General features: G+C 39.7%; 1 protein-coding gene across 1 annotated transcript in view; it reads left to right on the forward strand.

Annotated features, from left to right (window-relative positions):
- Positions 1–3,277: 3,277 nt before the first annotated feature.
- Positions 3,278–24,000, forward strand: part of PLCXD3 (phosphatidylinositol specific phospholipase C X domain containing 3) — a 52,859-nt gene continuing 32,136 nt past the window's right edge. The window contains exon 1 of the mRNA XM_054003298.1: positions 3,278–3,380. Coding sequence (XP_053859273.1) covers positions 3,278–3,380 — 103 coding nt within the window. The remainder of the gene's footprint in view (positions 3,381–24,000) is intronic.

Genomic DNA, 24,000 nt, shown 5'->3' on the forward strand with positions numbered 1-24,000 from the left:
AGAAAGCAACATCAGAAGCAGAATCCACTGAAAAAGTTCAAATATTTAAATAATACCAATTCTTCAGTTCCAAGACTAATTTTGAATTCATTAACAATATATTTAAAGTAAATAAATAAATATTCTATATAATAGGACAGTCACGGAAATACAATGCCCCGTTAAGTAATTTTTTCTTTTACCTTTCAAAGTGGAATGTACTTTATGTAACTTACAGAAAAAGATCTTGTCAGTCCTTTGTTATTCACATGATTAAAATAGATGCCAAGGACATATAAAAAAGCAAACTATGTGATTGCTGAAATGAAAAAGTTTAACAGTGAATGTATAGTGTTAAAATGCTATTTTTAGGAGAATAAAAACAACAGTAAGTCTTTTTTAACAGTGTAATCAGTTTTGAATGCTGAAGCAACATTCCTATTGGCTAAATTACTCTATTTTGCCATTCCATGGAAGCAGAGGTGTCACTATTCAGACACACTGCAGACTGGAAAGAACACAGCACATGATGAACAGATAGCACAATTTCAATTTTCCATAGTTGTGAATAAAAGAGCAAAGATGGTATTTTCTTGTATCTTGCTTTTAATTTTCATTTTACCTGATATTTTTAAGATTTTAAATGATTTAATTCCCGGAATCTACTTTCTTTAACAGTTCAGACTTGCTATGTGTAAGGATTTCAATAATATAGCCAAAAATGTGATTTTTTTGTTTCTTACTGTTTTTAAATAGGATCAAAAGCTTGTATGGATATTCTGCCTTTGATTTACAGGCTATCATTTTTTATAAATCAGTGAAAATTAGTCAAATGACAGGTTCAAACTAAACCACAATAAGCTGCTATTTAATCAAGATAAATGTCTTGCCTTTTTTTACTAAACACCTCCCAAGCAGATACACAGACAAATGCTTTTCATACCACTGAAACACTGAAAGAAATACCTTTTTATCTGAAGTCAAAGCTTCCAAGTCAGTGTTTCTTAGCTTGCTCTGTAAATGTTTCTCACTTTCTGTCCCATAAAAGTCTCCTATCCTATCCCACCTCCCTTCAAATTATTTAAGCCTGTGATTCCCAAGTTCCTAGAGACTCAATGACAGATTTTAAGCCTGCTATCTTTGTAGTTACATTGCACTAGAAGCAGAGGCAGACCTCTTCAAGCATGATTTGTGTGAAACACGTTAGAGTGGGCCAGTTTTCATGAAGCAGAATATCCATGGTTTTAAAATCCTGACTATGAAGAATCTTACTTTGGGTATTAAAAAAAAAAAAAAGAAGATACAAAAGCCCGAATTACTTGCAGAAGTAAATGTCAACAAGTTTCAAGTCAGTACAGGTCTTCATTTACAGGTCTTCATCAGAGTAGAAAGCACTACTGAAAGATAGTTTTAATTATTATACATATTAATACATCTTAAAATGATGAGTTTGCTGGTATTTGTTTTATTTTGCTCTGAGCTATCCCCAAAGCTTCAGAGACCATAAGAGATCAACAACAGCACTAGCAACATATTTAATCTTTCAAAAAGATGTATACTTCAGTTTTCTCTCAGAAGAGGTAGGCCATATAGTGAAATGGATGAAAGTTCGTCAGCAATTTTCCAGGTGACCAGTGCAATTCATAAACAATTTTGCTCCTTTAATAAAAAATCTGATTTGATTTAATCATGTTGATAGCAACATTAACTGCGCCTTACTGGAATGCTCTTTAAAAATCTTGACATTTTTACTAAAATTTCTTCCATTCTTTGAAGATGATGTAATGTAACATCTTCCACCTTTATGTGAGTAATATCTTCCATGTTTTTTGTGAGGTTTATGTCTTCCTATCCAGGATGTGGATTTGTCTTTTTTTTTCATGCTTGCTAATACCAGTGATTTTGGAAGGGGCAGATTACCATCTTCATACACAGGATGCAGGACTGCAAAAACTTAACAGGCCTTGGTGGCTGTTTGTTTTCTCCTCCCCCTTTTTCACATATTGTTCAAATTAGACTCAACATCTCCCCCAAGGTCAACCATATGATCACATTTCCCCAGTCAAATCCCACCTCAAGAGCTATTCCTATTTCAAAAAGTGAGTCAGCAAAATTTCCTTTATTTAAATACTTCAGAAATACTCACTCTTCAAGAAATTGTGGCCAAAAGATGAGTTTCTCATCATACTTGCTCTGGAAACTTTATAGACAGAAAGAGAAGGGAGGGCTATTATTAGTCGTTCCTTGAAGTTTTTCAAACCCAGCTGTTATAGAAGGGTTTGAGAAAGAACACAAGCTACAGAACCAGAGCTGACCCTCATAAGAATCTAAGATGAACTGATAAAGTGAATCTGCCTCAATCATGGGTGTCCCTAGGCACTGTTTTTGACAGGTCCACCATATGAACTTCTACACAAGTATGAACAACTTTCACAAAAATGGGTAACACTGAAGGTGAAAAGACCACGTTTGTTCTAACAGTTCAAAATGGCTCAGAGAGCTTTACAAGGTTCATTCATTCATCCATCCACGCAAATGCTTCCTTACTGCCAATGCTAAGGTGTTTCTCCAAAGACAGGCTGGACATGATAATAGAAGATACTACTTTGGATCATCTTCAAAGAATAAAAAATTATTGCCAAGAAATTAGATCTCCGCGGCATGTTCAACTAAGGTGCACTGACTTTTTTTCGTGTGAACAACCCATTGCAAAAAGAGATGCTCGTATCAGGGGCAGATGAAGCTGCCCAGGAGCCGGCTGCGAGGGATGTCGGGTCCCGGCGCGGAGCATTCAGCCGAACCATCGTCAAGGTCAGGGAGGTTCTGCTGAGGCCCAGGGCCACCAGCCGCCAGCCGGGGTTCCCCTCGAGCGCCATCCCAAGCACAGAAGCCCGGCCGGCGGCAGCCCCGCGCTCTCGGGGCGGGCTCTGCTGCCGGCCCCCAGCCCGGCCCGGCCCGGCCCGGCCCGGGGCGCTGGGGCCCGGGGCCGGGGCGGTGCGGACCCGCCACGGCCGGGCCGTGACGCCGCTCCGTCCCCAGACCCCTGCCGTACTCGGGGCGGGATCGCCCACCGAGTGCCCGGGCCGAGCCCGGCGGTGCCGTCCGGCCGCGCTCGGTGCCGGCCCCGAGGGCTCTCACGCCGCGCCGCGGGAAGGCGGCGGGGACTCGGCGGGGCGGGGGGAGGCGGTGCCAGGCGGGCGGGGCCCGGGCTCGGCGAGGCTGTGGCGGTGGCGGTGGCCGTGGCCGGGACTGGGCGAGTTGGAGCGAGAGGCGCCGGCGGTACAGCTGCGGCGGCAGCATGGCTTCGTCGCAAGGGAAGAACGAGCTGCTTTTCGCCGACTGGATGGCAGCGCTGCCTGACAGCCTGCACAGCACCCCGCTCACCAACCTGGCCATCCCCGGTGGGTGCTCCCGGCTGCCCGCCCCGCGGCCACCCTGCGCCGGGAAGGCGAAGCGCTCGGCGCGGTTCAGCGCCCCACGCCGCTGGCGAGGCGGCGCGCCCCGGCAGTGCTGCCGCGCGGCTCCGCGGAGATCTCTTTCTGCGCTGCCGCGGGGGTCCGTGCCTGTCCCTTACCGCGCTGCCTTGCACTGCCTGTGGGAGTGGGTGGGAGCGAGCGGGGCAGGTGCGGGCAGAGGCGGCGGCGGGACGCGGCTCCGGCGGCTCCGCGCTGTGAGCGGCTGTGGGGCGGCGGGTGCGGAGTGCGTGGCGGTACCTGGTGTCGGGGAGGGAAGGGAGCCTGTTCCTGTACCGCCGGACTGGCGTAACAGCCCGAGCAGTAAACCTCGCTTAGGATCTAAATGCCACATACTGCCCTTTCCCCCTAAACTTGTGCGGCGAGGTCGGTCGGAGCGGGGACGAACGCAGGGCTGCGGCTGCGGGAGGGGAGGCAGGATGCGGCAGTGTGCGGTTTCATGTCATGTCGCTGTCAGAAAACGCTCGATCTCAACACAGTTTTAAATAAGATGAGGGATAGCAGGTGATGATGTTCAGACTACGAACTCTTTCCTGTCCTGTCTCAGTTTTTTGTTTTTTTTTTTGGTAAGATATTAAGTATGGTTGTAGACTTAGGCAAAATACATGTTAGAATGCAAACCAGTAATTGTTTCAAATCATCTAGGGTTTGAGGGAGCACCTCAAGGGTTTGCAAGACCTCTTTACCAGCATCCTTCCTCTCTAAGGTGTCTAACTGGAATGAGATTTCAGAGATGCTGAAGCTCTAATGTCTTTTAAGCTTCTTATGAGAAATGTTCACTTCTTGCAAGTTTCACGTAGTAGGTGCTTGTGTTAACACCAGTTTTTATAATACTAAAGATACTTTAGGACAATATAATAGCAACTGATATTTGGGAGAATGTATTTTCTATAGTTTCATTTAGACACAGGTATGCCCTTCTAAAATTAAGTGTCTCTTAGTTTCTTATAGTTTACACAAGCTATATCTAGCATTTTACTTGCTACACTGAGTGTTGCTGTTGGTTGAATATATCCTCTATAAAATTGTATCCCTCCAAGGCATAGGAACCCAGCATCTGCAATTCTTCCATCATATTCTGTTGGAGCTGTAAAAATCTTCCAGTGTAATAACTTTTCATTAATCCACAAACTGTGAAATGCTCTTATGGAATATTGGCATGAGGAGACATTATTCTCTTTTGGATGTGTGGTGGTTTTTCAGGTTAAATGTATTGTTTTAGAGACTTTTTCCACGTTTGAGGAGACATGATGAAACTTAACTTGCATCCAGATGCAAAAAATTGCCTTTGCTATGCATCACCATTAAGTGACTTCCTTTACCAAAGGAATCATCATGAGGCTGTTACTGGTACATCTATCTCACCAAGATCTCTCTTACTTTCTTACAACATCTTTCTAAAAACTGTCCACAGTTTTGCGAAGTGGACATTTCTTAGAGCTTTGGCATTAATAATCCAAGTTTTCAGACCTTGTTAACATGTTTAAATTAAAAACAAACAAACAAACCAATTTGTGGGCTGTGCTGGTTAATCCCAATATAGCAATTAGCAGTGGGCAAGTTCTGCAGGCTGTAAGTGCAAAGATTGAGCCCTTACATTGGCAGAACTATTTTGTTCATGTAACAGCAATGCACACAGACTTGCTTTTTGTGAAATTAGCAAAAAAATTTATATGATTTGAGTGGCATAGTGTTAAGACCTTTGAAATTTGTCCTTCTGTTAGTGTAAATTGACACAGACCTCTTATCTGCCTGTCTCACTTTTAAAATGCCAGTTTCGGCAAAGAGAGTCTTATGGGGAGGGTGGCAATATAGTTTGTGTGAATTTGTCAGCTAGGGAGCATGGTACACAGACTATAGGTATCAGTGCAGATTAAGCACTATCTTTTTACAGTAGATTTATTATTATATTCAACATACAGTATGGACATGCACAATTTTAAGGAAAAGGGCTAACATGGGATTGATTTCATCCTTTAAGAAGAAATAACCTTTCAGACATTCATAAAATTTATATAAAAGTTTTCTCCCATATGTCTACAGATGAGCATTAATAATATGTGCATAGTAGTTGTTAGCATATGCTAGTATTCAAAAGGAATGGATGTAATCCAAACCTTCATATGTCAAACCTTCGTAGTGTTAACTTGTGAATTTTTCACTTTTTTGAAGTTAGTGTTTAAGTATTAAAGTATTCATAGCATTTTATATACATTGTTTTTTTTTCTCCTCACCAGAAGAAGTTTTTTGGTTGGTTTTTTTTTTTTTTTTTTTTTTTTTTTCCCCAGCAGGATTTAAACTTCTCTTGCAGAGTACAAATACTGATTTTTATCTTATATCAGCTGGATGAAATTCAGTTCTGGAGCCAGAGTCCAACAATGCTAATGTTGAAGAAAACAAACTATTAGCTTGAAAATGTTAGAATGAATTTTCCATTACAAAGTGTGTTCCAGTGTATTAGGGGGGAAGTGTTGTTTTAAAAATCATTAGTACATTTCTCATTGTCTAGAAGGAGTGCTTGGAACTGAGGTGATGCACTCAGTTGTGTTTGCACAGACATGCTTGGATCATTTTAGCTGTTGAAAAGAGAAGCACAAGCCCATAATACTCTGTCATGATTGTATTTATATTATATTCCTGAAGGAATTTTCTGTTCATAATATGTTTAAAAATGTTGCTCACACCCTTTTATTTTTCAGTTGCTAATCGTATGCAGGTACAAATTTATACTATTTACCACCTCTTATACTTTTGTAAATAACAAATCTGTGCTGGATTTTTCTAGTATTTCAGTAAGTTCATCTATTCATTTAATTCTTCACAGTTCAAGCTGGGTCCTTTTGTTTTCCCAACTGCAGGAACCCTCTAGATGAGACAGAAATCTCTAATATAGCATGTGCCAGCTTTGTCTGTCAGAAACTTTTCTGTTTTAATTTCTTCCAAATATGATGATGAAGCATTTTCTATGAGTTTTTCATCTTTCTTTGAGCTGACTATGTCTGTGTTCTCTTATGCTGCAAGTGGCAGATTTTCCTCAAGTGATAATGGTAGAAAATAACAGTATACACTCCTCAGAAATAAAATGATCTGTTAGTTTCCAGAAAATGCCACACAAATTTAATCTTCTATTGCTATGATGATTAGAATAATGAAAGCATATATTCTTAGGACTTTGGGTAAAAGGTGTACGTCTTCTAGTGCTTGCAGACTGCCTCTTGTGTTAAAGGGTCTGCCTGGCTAAACTCTCAACAATTTGTCTAAGAAAAAGGTGGAGGACTGTGGATTATAGTCTTTGGCGGAAGGATATCTTTCAGTAGTTGATAAAATATGGCTTTGTCAGTGCCTGTGCCTCTTTGACCAGGATAAGAAATAGGTTTTTGGAGGCATTGCATGTTTATAGGGCTAAAATCTTCATGCTCCCAAGCTGAGGCTGAAAGGTGAGGTATGGAGAGCCTGTGTATTCTGCTGTGTCAATGCACCTTCCTTAATCTGAGCTGATCATATCATTTATATGCAGTGCAGTAAATAGACATCAGTAGGCAGCATTTCCTTATGAATTTTTCCACTTACTGATCAATAAACTTTCTCACTGACAGTCTTTAAATATATGTCTAGGTTAATATCAGAGTCTTTGTACAAATAATTTGTGCAATCATTGTTGCCTTTTCCCCTGGTGCTAATATTCCAAGACTCTGAGAAGTCCATGAGAATAATTTATGATGGAAAAGAGTATTTTCTTCCATAAGTAACTCATCCCTCCACCAAAACTGGTACTAGCCCAAGATCTGCGGTATGAGCAATCTTGATGCATTCTAGGTCCATGTCTGTAAAATGTGGGTAAAACCTTCTGAATGAATTTAAGACCTAGAATATCTCTTGAGTGCATAACTTTCCAGAGCTGTGATTCCTCAGGCTTTTGTTTCATAGGAGAGTTTCTGATTTCCTTGTGCAGATCAAACCTCTGACCTCAGCATGTGTTCTTGTTGCACAAAGATGCAATATGAACAATAGAATTCTTGTGAAAAGTAGTTTCCCAGGATCTCATTGGCTTCTGTGGTTTTTCAGATGGGATTTTTTTTTTTTTTGACATGTAAATTTTTTTGTCCATCAACTGGAAAGCAATTGCTAGACACAGCATAGCTAGCTTGGCTCACCTCAAATAAGAAGCAAGTTGTCAGGTGGAATTTTTTAATACTACCCATCTTTAGAAAAAGGCTCTGAAACTTGAAAATTCTATTTACCACTATCATAATACTTTGCAAAGACAGAGCAAGACCTCATAGGGAGTTATTTTACAATAAGGAGGATGTGTGGTAGTGTCAAATGTCAAAGATGTATTAGGATGTTGAAGACGGTATGGGGAGACTTGGGAGAAGAAAGTTAATGCAACTGGAATATTTTAGCCTTTTTTGTGAACAGTAGCACTGCTGTGTTAACATAACAGGTCTGTTTCAAATATTTTAACTTCCATTGTAACAGCTTGCAAATGTTCAAGTGATACTTTTTTTCTTGGACAGACATTCCCCGTTCTCAGCCCTCCGGGGAAATTCTTTCATCTTAAAAAAGGCTAGAAGTTCTTCCTTTTGGTTATGTAGACACACAGCATTTTCACTGTTTAAATGTTATTAGGAAATCCTTTAATTTTGATCTTGAATAGCCAATGATTTGGATTTGGCTTAAGAGTGAAGGGTGATTGTCTTTGAGACGCAGGATCTGTTTCACTCTTGTCTGTCTGCTCCCTGTCAGCAGAGTACCTCTGCTTCACTTGCCTGGGTCCAATTCTGTACAAAATTAGCCTTGCCTAAAACTTTAAACTGATGAAGCAGGTAAACTTATAAATAAAAGTGTAATGCAAGCCGCCCATTAGCTTTTGACATGTATATGTACCTAGAAGACTTCTTTCTTTTCCACTGTGCCTTGCACTCAATTTTCAGTGATTTTTCTACCAGAAGTAAGTACCTTATGCTTTCTTTTTTTTCAGATCAGAAAATGAGCAAATATCCTTATAACTTTTCTTTAGGATAGCTCTTTTTTAATTTGTTGACGATCTTTTTACATCAATCACTTTCATCCACAAAACATTTTCTCACTGGCCTTGCACGTGCTAATGTGTCATTTCCAACCCTTTCAGAAATATTTCTGTGTGATACAGTTTCCTGTGGCATTCACCATTAATTTGTGCTGCTGTGACATGTTTCTAGCACACACAAAATAAAGCTGTTTGTTTACTCATACTCCCGTAAAAATCAAGCAGTTCAAACCCTTTGGTTACTCGCCCATATGCTACCGGAGGTAATTCAAAACTGCCTTTGCTTGGTTTCCCAACAGTGGCTGTTTATTAGTCCAGCAATCTCTGTCCACTGTGTCTCCTGTGGCTCAGTTCCAGCAGAACTGCCTTCTCCAACCTGCCTTGCATCCTACCACTGTGGCAGGTGTGGCAGAGGGAACAGCTTTGTTGCCATCTGGAATTATTTCTGTCTTTCCAACTCAATGAACTGCTGGGGTTTTTAATCTCTTGTGTGAAATTTTCTTGACTGTTCTGTGTATCCAAACTGCCCTTACCTTCTGACAGTCTTTAACTTTGTGTTTGATGTGTGTTTTATGTTTGATCATTTCCTATGGTTCTTACTGTACTGCAACTTGAACTCTTGTCTTTCATGCAAGATGGATCTTGCTTTGAAGATGCTCAACTGTGACATTCACTCAACTGTGTAAGTAGTTTAAAATGCAGATCCTAGGTAGAGAAAGTTAGGCAGACTGTAACTTTAAACCCCCTAAGAGTGCTGTGCAGTATCTTCTACTGCTCTGGATAGAAATAATAATTAAACTGCTCACAACTTTTTAGAAATTAATTGTATATAATTTATAAGCAGCATTCAGATTTAGTAGACAGATTTGTGTTTAACCATTCTATTCTTCAAAGAGCAGCCAGTTCCAGGGAGAATAGCTTTCATTCCCGTCTTATATCCTTTCTTCAAAGTACATTCAAATTATAAGTATTTAATTTGTGAACAAATCTCCTTGTGCAATCCCTACAATATAGCCCTTGGGACACTGCAACCAATATAATTGGCAAGAAATGTGGTTCAGAATCTGAAGGTTTGGATTTTAATCTAAATTTTGCAAAGTTGAATGGTTTTTCATTTGACCCACTGTAGCAAACCTTGGTTTAATTTTTCCATTATTTTGAATAGCTATATAGTGTCAGCTAATAACGATACATAAAGGCTGAATTATATAATTTCATTTTAGAAAGTCCAGGTTTCTATTTTTCTGTCTATTTTAACACCATTTCAGTTTTCACCATAATCTAATTGAAAACAAATTGCTAAAACAGTTTTCAGATGCTTTGCCATCTTTTAAAATGGTGTCTCTATAAAGTTAATCTTTGGCTCATCCAGTCTCTTACCTGGTTAGCTTATATGCCTCATGCTTAAATACTTAAGTGTTTCAACTGTGAAAATAAAATGTTGCAGAATACTGAAAAAAGATAGAGGATGTAAAGAAGAAATGGATTTCCTTTGTTTTGGTTCCAGGCTTTGCTCCTTTCTGTCTATGTCACTTAGGATGTTTCAGATGATTGGAGATACGTGACATGTGCTGCTGCCATCAAGGCAAAAACCCATCCATGAAGTCTACTGCATTATGAATTTTGCTTGTAATTTAAAAAAGCCAGGATAAAGGGCACTGAACTAATCTAGCCTTTAATAAATTCTGTAGCCATTTTTTTAACAAAACAAACTCCAGTGAGATGAATAGTATACTTCAAGCTTTAGCTTGTTGTCATGCTGTTGTCCATAGTAGTTTTGATTTTTAATAGAATCTTTTTTTAAATCCTATTAGACTATAGGCTACCCTGGACCGAGTCCCGCAGGGTAACCCTCAGTCGGCTAGTCAACAGGTGCCTGGATAGTGTAATTAAAATCCCCACCAGGAAGATAGAAGGACTCTTGAGCTGCTGGAATCCAAGTGGATTTATTCAGAATTGATCGAAGGAGTGGGGAGGCAGAAATAGGAGCAGACAGACAACCACACTCAGGGGAGTGAGACTCCGAGAGCCCCGAGGAAGGAGGGGCCAGAGTCTATAACTTGGGAGGGAAGGAGTAACTAGGGTACAAATGATCCAGTGGGAAGAGGGTGTAAGGGTTGGGGTAACGCAAACTGGGCCAATGAGGGAAAAGGGAAGGCATGGTTTACAGATGGAACCATTAGAAATAACGAGAACGGGGAACTTTCCAGAACTTGGGGAGATGACAACCATAAACTGACAGGTGATGGGCATGTGCTCATTTGCACTGGGGGGCAGAGGACTCTGGGGAAATGCCTTATGTTAAATGACTGTAGTTTCCCATAGCATTCCCACACTGTCCTTCCTATGGGCACATCCTACATTAGACACTTGGCTTTTATTTATACATTGGCAGCCATGCAGTTTGGTTTTATAATTATGAAAGCTTGCTCAACTGGGATTTAAGTGAGAGTAAGAAAAATGTAGAAGAGTTACATGTAGTGCTATGCAATCAAATTTATGCTTTAGCGCTTCAAAGGTTATTAGTTTGTTAGCTTTCCTAAATCCTGCTGTTAGAACTTGGACCTTCAAAATGCATATTTCAAAAATACATGCTTCAGGCTAGTCTGGGTGTTCACACCAAAACCAAATGGCATGTTTGTACCTCTCCTGAACCAGCATGTGACTGGAACGGTCTTCTGGTGTTTCACTTAGATACCTGCCACTAAAATGTGGAAGAGATATGGAAAAGTTTGACACATTTTAATTAACTGTGAAGCTGCTGGATGATCTTAAGACAGCTGTTAGAAATCTTAAGACACCTGCTAGTAATCTCTGCCATGTTTTCTGATTTGTCATCTGGGTCTGGTAATCTCAAGGAGACCACTGATACAGAGGCTGGCCTTGCTCTTAGGAGGAGAGCTGGGTTAGGAAATCTGCTCAGTGGGTTGTGGAAAATTTCACTGATGCCTAGGCTGTGCTTTGGAAGAAAAGGTGTTTGTTTTATACTGCAAAGCTCACAAAAACTTTTGATGGAATGCTGCTTTCCGTCCATTGGGCATGCTACCCAAAAGTGCTTTGTCAATGGGGAAGTTTGAGCAGGTGCTCATTCTAGGTGCTACCACAGGAATCCCAAGAGATTTGCTATTTTATGATTAGTCTTCTTTCTTTCTGTTGAAACTCTCAAATTTTGTGGGACTGTTCTTATTGTGTAGATAATGTCCACAAATACTGTATGAGAAGCCATGCAAGCTGAGGTAGTGGTGTCTCTTGTATTTCATGTGTGAGGATGTGTATTCCTATCATGTGATCCAAAAATAGGAGACACTTGGATGGATTTCCTCAGACTTGAAGTGCCTGCATCTCCAAAGGGGCTCATCTGTGTGTGGTGGGCAGATCAGAAGGATCACTTTGAAGCTGCTGCAGGAGGCACCTGCCAGTTGCTTTTTCCATTGCTGGAAATCAATTAAGATTGTGTTGGCACTCTGCATGCTACCATGGTAGGAGTAATTACCTTGGGGTAGGAGTTTACCCTGGGGTAAACAAGCTGGATGAAGCTGGTTTTGGACAGAAACTCCCCAGTTAACCTAAGCCACGTAAAGGGAGAGGATATTAATTGGAAGAGGCAAAGATCTAGCTTGGACACTTGAGTAGCAGATGCTGTCTTTGACTGCGTTCATCTGAATCCTCATTGCACTAAAAAAAAAAATCAGTTTTTTTTTTTTGTTTTTTTTTGTTTTTTTTTTTTTTTTTTGTATAGACAACCTGTATATTTAAATTCAGGACACTTAGACCATGTGAATCCAAACCTGGAATTGTCTGGCTTGGGCCATGTTTGTGTGTTTGTTTGGTTTGTTTTGTTTTTAATGCTTTAACTTTTCCTCCACCTTGTATAGTTATCTCACTGTTTCCATGGTTGAAGTGAAACTTTGAAACTGAATATGGAAATACTCAGTTTTGATGAACTGTAATCTGCAAAGCCTTGCTCTGTTGAGTTCTGCCTTCCTTTGCTTCTGGTGCAAAATTGACAGCCATTCTTCTTTCAAGTAGGAGAGATCACCTCAAAACAGGTGCTGTCCAGGATGGGAATGGGGAACACATGTGTAGACATGCCTCAAGGCTTATCTAGGAGTGCAGGTTCTTGCTGTGAGTGGGAGCTGGTCTCATGCCGTTAGCCAAGTGTTATTTAGTGCATGTGCCGAGTGAGTGTTTTGAGAAACATTTTATAAGTTGACAATACATAAGGAGAAAACAAGCCAGCTTCAGTAATTTTTGGATGTAGCTGTATAATGGGGAGAGAAGCCAAGGGACACTGTGAAGGACATGAACAGCACATGTACAAATGAATGCTGTTGCTTCTGGTGTGCATTAGGCAGGATTTCCTTTAGAAATCACAGTGTGGAATATGGAGAAAACTGGGATTTCTAAGACCAATTTTAATGAACTGGCTAGCAATGCGTCAGACTCTCTTTGCTGAAAACAGTTCATGAACCATTAAAATCAATACTGACTTCTTGGAGAGCTTAGGATGATGTGGTGATGGCGGTGCTGCAAAGAAATAGTTGGCTTTTGTGCCATTATGTATTTGGCCTTGTCACATCCTCTTGCCCTGTAGGGGTTGGAAAAAGTCACTGTAAGGTTGGGTGATCTGGTCCGTGTTGGGATTTCAGTTCCTAGTTGCTTATTATATGCTTTGTTCACGACAATTCTGACTGTTTCCTTTGAGGCTGCATCCTTCACAAAATCAAGAGTAATCTCTGCTATCAGAAAGTGACTTCAGTTTTGGAGGAGAACCCTGTTTTGTGTCTGGATTGAAACAGGGTTAAACTGGGTGAAGGTGGAGGTCTAGGGTCAGGGAGAAGTGCTGTGCTGAAGGGAGATCAAAGGTACAGTAAGTTCAGTGCCCTGGCTTTGGTATCATCTCTGATCTATATCATGGAAAAGGCTCAAGGACAAGGCGAGAATAAAGGCATATTCCCCCCTACACTTTTACTCTTCTGGCCTGTGTACTTTTCAGAACTGTATTTTTACCTTTTTTCAGCATGGCTCTCCCAGATATGCTAAGAGAGATAAGGTTTCTTAATCTTCAAGCCATCTATCTTAGGCTGTGAATTACCTTGAATTTTCCCATGAAGAAGTAAGGTGATGGTGTTTGGTTGTAATGTTTAGGTTTTATTAATTGGTTTTGTATTTCAAAAGGTATTCAGAAGTGCTGATAAAAAAATTAAATTCCTTGGAAGCAGCTTCTCCAAGTCAAGTGAGAGATAATGCCTTTTCATTTTGAAAATGCTATTGTCTACAAGAGCATACTGTTCTTGCAACACAGAAGCCAAGAAGCAAAATGCAGTCCCTTTTACATCTCACTTTCCATCAGGTGTTACTTCAGCTCTGTCTTAAGAGTGGGATACAGGCCAGAAATAGTAAGGGGATATGTAAAACCAATAAAGATATGGAGAAGTATTCTAATTGGAAATGACACTTGAAAGTAAGTGGGGATAGGATAACATGCCTGTTTTTCTGCCTGCTAGATTAAAACAGTGCTCACAAGTTACTATGTAAGACAAAATAATGTGCTTTAAAAATTTGCACAAACTTACAGACAAACCAGGAAGGATCCAGGATGAGAGAAGGGAACTACTGTGTTTAAAGTGAACTTTTTTCTTAAGTTCTACTCAGTTCATGGTTCAGGTGCTCTTTTTTCCTTTGGATTAATTTTCAGCAGTTTATTGGATAACAGGATTCACTCACTGAGAGGTGAAATTTTAACATGAATCCGAGTCTGGTTTTCCACTGCCTTATACCATGTGTAAATGCAGATCTGTATGAAATGTCACTCAATCAGAGCAGAAACTGTATTTTTACTTTATGCACTATGCAGGGTGGAACTGAGTGTGCCTCAGTTAGCCCTTGATGAATAAATTGCTCTGAACAGCTGAAGAAAGCAATGCTGACTACATGATGAGCTTAAATATGGCCCTCTAAAATACCCATTGTAAAGCATTTGTCAGAAAGAAAAGTACCGGCTTGTGTTGCTTATAGTCTTTAAGTGAACCATTATTAAATAGCTACATTAAAGAAAATACAATCTATCTTCAGAGTGAAAAAATGACAAGATTTACAGTTCAGCTTTATAAAAAATTCCATTGTCTTTGCTTATGATCTAAATATAAACCACGGAACAACAAGAGAAAAGCAGGTTTGGGGATTTTACCTATTGCATTGCAAAGTCAGCTGACACATACACTGTGATGACTAATGGTGCTAGATCAAACCCTTATGTACAGAAGAGGAGGAAATAGCATATAGTCTAATTGATTATTTTGAGGCTGAAATGCCACTAAGTAGTATTTTGGGTTTTGTCTGTATTTTAATGGTGTTTGAGGTAGCAGGCCTTTCACAGACTTGCTCCTTTTTACTGTAGAAAATATGGTGTATTAACATTTATTTGTAATAATATGCTTTAATATTTAGACCAAAGTATTTCAAAGACAAGCTAGCTTATTTTCGAAGTCTCAACGTATCTTTTAAGATGTTGACATTATTGAAGCCTGGAGAACTCTTGGATCAAGAGTAAGTAAAGGTTGAAATTTCTGGGTTTTGTCTCACAGTGCAGATGTAGTGATTTTTGTCCCTGGAATTATTATGGAATTGAGATAGGCATTGAAACAGAAAACACTCTTCAAGAAAGGGCTTTAAAATTTGGGTTATTTAAGGCTGCATACAGTTGTTTCATAACAGCAATATTGCTCTGTCTTCTGAAGCCCTCGAACACCAAGATTCATCATACCTCTTTTGAACAGCTTCTTCCAAAAGACCAATCCTCTTCCTTTGGTCTCTGATCTAGGCTGGATTTTCATATTGCATTTGTGTGTGATGGCTTGAAAACAGGTAGTTTAAATTATGCTGGGGAGAACAGAAGAGTAGCTGTCAAAAACACTGCATGGATTTCTGTATTGCATAGAAGATAAGGATTTATGGAGTTTTTAATACCTGGACTGGGCACTGAGAAGAGTAGTAGAGCTGGAGATTCTTGAGACAAATGATCAGACATGGTGACTTTGACATTAGTCCTGCCAAGCAGATAGAGCTCTATACCAGCATGTGAAAACACTAGTGACTGGCGGTGGGGCTGGTCTAGGACATGGCTTCTCACTTCTGGCTTTTGCTAATGCTTGAGCCAAAGATATAGGCTTAAAGCTTGTCTGAAAGAAATGGTCAGAGCATGGAAGGTGTGTGCATGTTTTAACCATCTCCATAGCCTCCATATTAAACACAAATTATAAAGGATTCATTTTCTCTATTATGACAGGATGTTTTGCATGTTTTGATGACAGGAAAACGAAATTACTTGATTAAAATAAGGAATGCTGAGGCAGGAATAGAAAATGAACCTTTGTCTTATAGATCTTAATTTAGTGACTTGACCTTTAAGCCATGCATTTTCCCAAGCATAGAGGAGAAAGAGGCATACGAAGCTTCTCATGACAGCAGACGTGTCAGGTTTTTGTGTCTTGTACATGAGATTTGTTGCTTTGCACTATGTCATACCAGCAAGGAAAGGAAACATTTTTTCACAGAAAAGCCACACATGCATCAAATGTGATGGCATACAGAGCACTGCATTGCATCACCCACCTCTGAAGTGGTCTCTGAAAAGAAGGCCCCATCAGAGGTGAAAACAGGCTGTGGTTTGGCAGATCTCCATGGATTAGAGGGTGAGCAGGAGATAAGGTTTCTGGCCTCACTTGAGAATCAATTAAAGGGTTACAGCAGCTTCAGCTAAATGGGAGGTTTGCAAGCTCTGCAGAGCAAGGGAGGACAGTTAGCAGCACATTCTGACTTACATTAGGGGTTGGGTGTGCTGTCTAGGAGCACTGCCTCAACACTGCACTGGATGTTCCCTAGCAGCATCTGGCAGCACTTCTTCCCCTTTCAGTCTAGGAACCACAGGCAACTGGTTTTATCTGTGTCCTTCAGTCACCTGTGCAAAGAACCAAAGTGTGGGATTGTTTCCTGATGTGAAGGTTGTTAAGCAAGTTGCATATTGCTGTAATCTTGGAGCAAAAAGTGGGAGAGAGGCAAGGTGTGAGCATTTGGAAGCCTCATAAGCATTGCCTGAAAGCATGAAGGTACCATGCTCCCAAAGTGATGCAAGAGAGAGAAAAAAGTGAAAAAAAAAAAAAAAAAAAAAAAAAAAAAAAAAAAAAAAAAAAAGAAAAGAAAGAAAGAAATATTCTGAAGGCTGGAAGGATGCAGATGAGCCATTTAGGTTACTACCCTAAATCTTTGCCTGGAGATTAGGGGGTGCCAGATTTAGCTCCATCTCTTTGCAAAGCATTGCTTCAGAAAGCATCTAGAGCATAGCCCAGGAGTCTTTTGTTGGCTGATTTTGCTTTGAAGACTTCAGCAAAAATTAAGGAAAATGTGTGCTCAGAAAGAAGGGACACAGGTATTAATTACACAGCTGTTGGGGAAAATAAGTGAAATTTACAGTAACAAGGTCCACATTTTACTACCAAATAACAGGATATACCCAGACATTTCACCAGCTGCTAAGTTTTTTGTGGGTTCTGAAAAGACTATTTTACTTCTGCTGTTCTTATGTGTGTTCCAAAAATATGCATTACTGCAATACCCCTATCTAGTAAATTCTGTACTCAGCACTCCTATTTGGAGAGAACTGTGCATATACCATTGCAGTCCAGGCCTCACTTTAAAAAAAATGTGAATGTGAGAGAATTTGCTGTGAAGTTTGAGAAAAGTGAATGATAAACCATGGAGGTAAAAGGTTTCTGCAAGCTCACAGCAGAATGGGGATGTGTTCTGACAATTTGGTACTGTGATCAAACAACGTTGCAGTATTGAAATACTTTATGAGTGCCAAACTAGGATGTTTAAAGTGAAAGCTGTTGACAAAATTTTTTTATAGCTGTAAATTTTTTATAGCTTTAATTTCAATCAGAATATCAAATTACTGAAGCCCTAAAAGGGTGCTTGCCAGTAGGCTTATGCCTACTGTTACTTCCTGCTGCTCTTCTTGGCAGTGAATTCACGATGACTTCAGAAAAATAAGCTTCAAGGAATTTCTTTGGGGATAAAGAGCTAGGCTGATTAATGACTTTGTCAAAGCAATAGGTTAAAACTTCTTTACAGTTGTCCTGCTGTGTGTGATACTTCCTAAAAATCCAAAATAAATCTTGGATTTATTTGCATCCAGTCAATCTGAATGGCTTGCTGGTGAAAGCAGCACTGAACCGGTAAAACTGGGTACTGAACAGGCACTTCTTCATTGCTGCAATGTTTGGGACCTGTTTAATTTAAATTTTTTTTCACTAACAACCTAGCTGAGAACAAGCTCATTATTGAAATATACAAGGAATGCTAATGTAAAAAAGCACACAAGAAAAGTGGCCTGTATTGCATCACAAAGAAATAGACTTGATTTGGATAAAAATAAACTGAACGTCAGGGTTTCTCTTTTTAAGGGGGATTTAAAACATGTTAAATTCAGGAAGAGACTTGGAGGATGGCAGAGGCTAGGATTATGGCAGGTGAGGCAGCTAGGAAGAAATCACCACTGCTGTTGTTAGCCACTCTCTGGGTTTGAAAAGACAGGTGTCTGTTAAGGAAGGCAGGAGCCCCTCTTGAAATGGAAAATGTAAACCCCCTCCCTCCAAATTACTATAATTTTGAAATTAAGGGCCTCTCAAGCAAAGATATGACAGTAGGAATAACAGTTCTTTATTAGGAAAAAAAAAAAAAAAAAAAAGCAGTAATACAAAACAACACTGACAGAGTCAGAATACAGCCTGATACCCTGTGGGTCAGGGTGTTGGTAGCAGTCTGATTCAATGGTGGCTGCAGCCCTCCTGGAGTGATAGATGCAGTTCTGTTGAAATAATGATCTTGTAGAAAGGGTGCTGTTTTCCTCTGAAGGTCCAGTGGTGATGTAGATGGGCCTGGTCATCTTTTGAGAATCTAGTGGAAAAGAAAGCTGGTCCTCTGGTATTCCAGTGAGAAAAGGCTGCATGTGGTGTTCAAAATGTCAGATTATATCCAGGTAGGAATGCTTGGCTCCTCCCCCTGGGTGGAGCATCTCCCAGTGGGATGATGTGATTTTATCAGTCAGGCAGTGACACTCAATGGCCCATTAACAGAAGATATTTCCCTGGAGGGAGGATTGGTTGTGGAAGAAATAAAGAAAACTGCCCCACCTGGTTTTAACAGGTGTCCCAATTAACAGAAGATGACTGCCCCACCTCTAACAGATGGCAATAGAATACACACCCCCGGCCACATCTTGCATTTCCAACCTAAGACAGCCACATGCTCAGAACCGTGATGGTTAATGAAGAGGGGGAGAGTCTGGTGTGGCTGAAAATGAGATGCAGTATTCACAGACTCAGCTGAGTTGGGAGGGACTGGCAAGGCCCTGCATAGGACCATCTCTAAGAATCACATGCTATACTGCATGTGGATAATGTCAGATGGATCTTAGGAGCACTGGTCATCATTTGCTGCAGCTGATGCACCTGTCTGTTGCAGGTTGGCAAGATGTTGGTAAAGTTTACTCATGAGGGAACTCTCCACAAAACACTTCCAGAAACTTCTTAAGAGATGAAAAGTGTTCATCCATGCCTTGTTGATTTCTCTTGAATTGAGATTACTTTCTGGAAGAAAGCATTTAGAAGAAGTAGTTCAGAGAATAGCAATTCAGGGACAAGTTTGGAAGGGTATTGTAAATTTAGAGAATTTGCTGCTAATCCAGACTATGGGTGATTTACCACAACTGTTACTGTATAAACTTGATGCTATGAATGCCTTGGTAAATGGTTTTCCCATACCATATGAGAAGCCTGGGCAGGCACTGGAAGACTGAATTTTTTTTACATGACATGATTTGTTCCCTGAGCTCTTCTCTGCAGGGGGCATCTTAAGCTCTGTCAAAATGCAGTACTCTTTTATAGTGAAGTTTTGTTGCCGAGCTGTGGGGGCTTTGCAGCCTCTCAGCGCAAATGCTCGGATAGCTGGAAATTGTGGTGGTCCACCAGAAGAACAGGAGGGACACTCGGAACTCTGAAATCCTGCTCGTTTATTGAAGGGATCGCAGACGGGGCAGAGAGGGAGACAACGAAGCAGAAGGGAGGCAGGCTCCGAGAGCCCAGAGGGGCAGGGTAAAGGATCTTTTAACTGTGGGAAGGTAGGAGGGTCCAGGGTACAAGGGACCAACAGGGAAAGGGCTAGAGAGTGGGGACATACAACATCAGCCAATGAGGGAAGGGGAAAGGAGTGGTTTTGGTGGAGGAACCAATGGGGAAACATGGAACAGAGAAGATTCTAGACTAAAAGGCAGACTGAACAATAACTGACAGGGCAGGGGGAGGATACAGTTCTCTTACAAGGGGTGGGGAACTCATACAACTGCTGTTTCCCATGGCAACCCTAGGTTGCCTTCCCCAACCCCTCCTCCTACATTTTGTGATGAGTAGCTCTGGTAAAGAGCCAACATCTGTGACCTTGGAGCCTGTGTCTAAGTTTTTGTGTGTGTGTCAGAATCTGAACCAATTGAATTACAGCCTGATGATTATGCAGAAGTCACTACTTAACAAACAGCAAATTTTGGATCCTTTTTCTCTTACCAGTGAGGTCTTTTACATGAACCAGCCTACTGATAGAACTGTTTATACCATGAGAAGCCTTTCCTTAACTGGAGGATGACAACTTCCAGTTGGGCCTTAATTAATCATTGGTGTAAATCAGTGACAAGTAAATTTATATTCTAGTTATTTGCTGGAGTGACTGCACATTTTATCCTAGAAGAAAATGTAAAGCATGGAAGATGCAGGGACATATATTAACAATTAAAAGTAATGCTACTTTTCAGTAGACAGTGATACCTGTCCCTGACCCATGGGACACACCTGAGCACATACTGTATCAGGCAGTTCCCTAGCTGTTGTCTGTAGCTCACTTCCCGTCAGATTTTAGCTAGGCTGGCTCAACTATAATTTTTGGGTACTGCCTACACTGTTGTTGTTCTCTGGCAGCATTTCATCCTTAACCTCTGCAAGATCCAGACAGAAAATCTGATCTCTCCATGAGTTGTTCTGGGGTGCTAGTCACGTTTTGTGTTGTAGAAATAGTTCCATAAGATGAAGATAAACGAAAGGTCTGGTGATGTGGAAAAAATTATTAGTGTCTCCGTCTCTGAAGCTTTTCCTGTAATATGCACTGAAAGATAATTCCTGTTACTTTAAATTTGCAGAGTTTCTGAATATGTGTGTTAAAATGCTGGAGTACATATTGGGGAGTCCACTTGATACCAAATTATCATCTTCTTTTTTAGGCAGTGATGCTGACTTTCTGAGCTGTCCTTGTATCTGCAAATGAAAGAAAGAACCAAGCCAAAACCCCACAATTACCACAATATTTGTTACTCTGTTCATTCTGCTTGAACAGCCCTTCCACCCTTAATGCAATCCTCTTTTTACTCTCATAAGGCATTATGCCTTTCAAAGTGTGTTCGAAGTCCAGGTATGTGACAGTGTCATTCTGTATAAAAGTATATTTTTGCCTATGCTGTGCTCCATAATCACAGTTCTCTGGTTGTCTAGGAAGAGGGTATTGCTGTTTAGTAGGTTAAAGGTGAATTCCAAAGCCTCAAGAAGAGCAGACGATGAGGAATTGCTTATCCCAGCTAAAGGGGAGGAAGCTGGCGATACCAGAAGAAGATGCTCAGATCTTTGCCCTGCCTGTGCATTTCAGTCTCTGTATCCTTGGATGTCAGTTGAAGATGATGTCCCGTAACTTATTCCATGAGATGTTCTTTTAGAGCTTTTAATGACACATTTTATTCTGATACTAGAAATTATGAAATCCTGAAGAGACCATTTGCTACATCAAGACCATGAAGTAAGTTGGTGTTAGAGACCCTGTGAGAGTCATATTTTTGATGGAGCTGTCTCTTCCTACAGGGTATGAAAATGTTTCTGAGTCTGATTAAAGAATATGAGCAATGATTTTTCAGAATGGCTTTCTGGTAAGATTATAACTATCACAGCATACTCTGGGGGTAGTCAAGAAGTGAAATATAAATGTCATTTTTCTCTGTATATATTCAGCTTGAAATTAAACTGAATGTTTTTACTGATGAGACTGCTAGAGCAACTGATAGATTGAGAAATCTGTTAAAAGTGAGATCAGAGTTCTTTCCAGAAAAAGCACTCCATCTTAGCATGAGGTTTCAGAGTTGCTGTAGAGTCTATTGAATTGAATTATTCTATGGCTTGAACTGATTTCTTCCATGCAAGGCAACAGTCCAGCATCAATAACCATTACTTACTCTGGCCTTAGAGGTAAAGCAACCTTGATCTGAAATGCCCTTACTGTTGTTGTCCATTTTCCAGTAAATGCTGTATTGTGAGGAAAAAAACTTGGAAGCTAACAAATGTGTTTCCTCATCTGCAGTTGATGAAGACAGTGAAAAAGGAATACTCCATTTGGGATGGATTGGAGGCATTCTCTCATTCAAAAATGGAAAGTTTTACTTCAGTCATCAAAAGTGTATTATTTCAATCATTGCAAGCTGTATCAAACTCAAAGTATTTTTTTCAAACTGAAATGTTATGTTTAAAGTGACATGTAAATAGCAGTATTGCCATCTCCCCATTGTCCTGCTCTCCAGAAGTGACTGTATGCAGAGTTACAGGGAAGAGCAGGGATATATCTGCTAGCTGTTTTGTATACTCTTGCAGTTATGTCAGCTACAAAAACTAACATAAACTTTGCTTTTCTTTTACTGAAACACTTCTAAGTATTTTGTTGGTGCTGAATGGAGAAATGCATGCTTTTTCAGGACCATGAGAAATGTCCATCTAGTTCTGTTCAGAAAGTCTCTCAGGTCATCCTCTAAGGGTTTTTATTCTGTGACTTTTTCCATAGCTTGAGTGTTTTCTACCTTGTGTCTGGGTCATTTTATAAATACTGTATTTATTGTAAAGGATTCATTTATGGGGAGCTGAATGCCCCTGTACAGAATGCTGTATTTTACTGAAACTACACATATTAAGGTTTCTATTTGAAAGCTTCCCTTTCTGTGATGTCTGAAATACAGATTTTTTTAAATTTTGTTTTTAACTGCTTATGTTACATATATCAGTTTTTTGTGAATATGGAGTTAGATCAGAAACAGGAATTGTGGGATGGAAGCTCCTGGCAAAGAGCCAAGATGAGCTGGAAATACACAAGAATTAAAGTATCCGGCCTTCAGTGTTTTAAAGTGACTTTTGTGGAGCTAGTTGTTGCAATCTATGTTTGTTGAACAGTCTATTCTAATATGATGTTGGTGTGAATCTATAGATATTGTCTGTTAATCCCCTTGAGTTTTTCTGTTCTGTAAACCAGCCATGTAAAATTTTTATTTTCCTGTAAAATACTACCTTTAGGGCACTCTTGAGTAGTAGAATGTGTAAGTTTAGATTGATATTTGAACACACATAAATAATTAATGTTATTTCTTAGCGAATTAAATTATATAGGAAATATTTTATGAAATTGACGTGTTATGTTAATCTAGGTCTAACAAAAGTAAGCCTTTTTCTGTTACCTACATGTCCTGGAAAGTATGGTAGTCTCACCACTTTGCAGAGATTTCTGTTGGAAACCAAACCATTATCACTATTTTTTATTAAATAAATAAAAATTTTAAAAATTCTTCAAGAAACAGAGGCTATTTCTGGCAAGGTTTTGAAAGGGATATTTCACCGCAATGCCACTTCTGCTGTCTGCTTCAGGAATATCACCTGGATGACTAAGTAATTGCTTCACCTGTACATGCCCTGAAGCACTGAATAATTTTTTGGCTTTTAGGAGTAGAAATTACATTTTTAGGAGCCAGAAGTAGGCAGTGATATCTGAAAATATTCACTTAGACATTATATAGAGAATATGTAGGCTGGAACAATATTACTCTCCAAACTGAACAAGGAATAGTAGTTGTGGAATAGTTAATCAAGGATATTTAATCATGGCTTCAACAATTTCTTATAACTATTTTTTTTTTCCTTCATAGTTATTAGATTTAATTATTTGCTTTATATAACAGATAGTGTAATCACATTGACTTGTAGAATTTTTGTTTTCCTTACTCTTACTGTCTTTTCACCTTAGTTGTGATTTTTTCCTCTTCAATATTTTAAAAATCAAACTTTTATTTTGTAGCATTGGAATTAGGTACTTTATCTTCTAATCCTTTTTTGGAAGAAAAAAGTAATGTTTGTTAAGGGTTTTTCTTTGGATTTTTACATTCCTTGCAGCAGAGTAAGATGTCAAATATAGACTCTTTAGAATGAATTTATAAATATAGACTGCAGTGGGGTAGATTGGGTTAGAAAGAACAAGGTATAGCAATAAGGAAACATGTTGTTTTCAGCAATACTTTGTATTCAGTTTTTCTATCTAAAGTATAATACTTTCATCATCAAAATTGCTTAGGTAGAGTTTTGTTCTCAAGATGTTTTATAGAAGCTTAAATTCTAAATG

Source organism: Vidua macroura, chromosome Z (assembly GCF_024509145.1).
Source record: "Vidua macroura isolate BioBank_ID:100142 chromosome Z, ASM2450914v1, whole genome shotgun sequence".
NCBI lineage: Eukaryota > Metazoa > Chordata > Aves > Passeriformes > Viduidae > Vidua > Vidua macroura.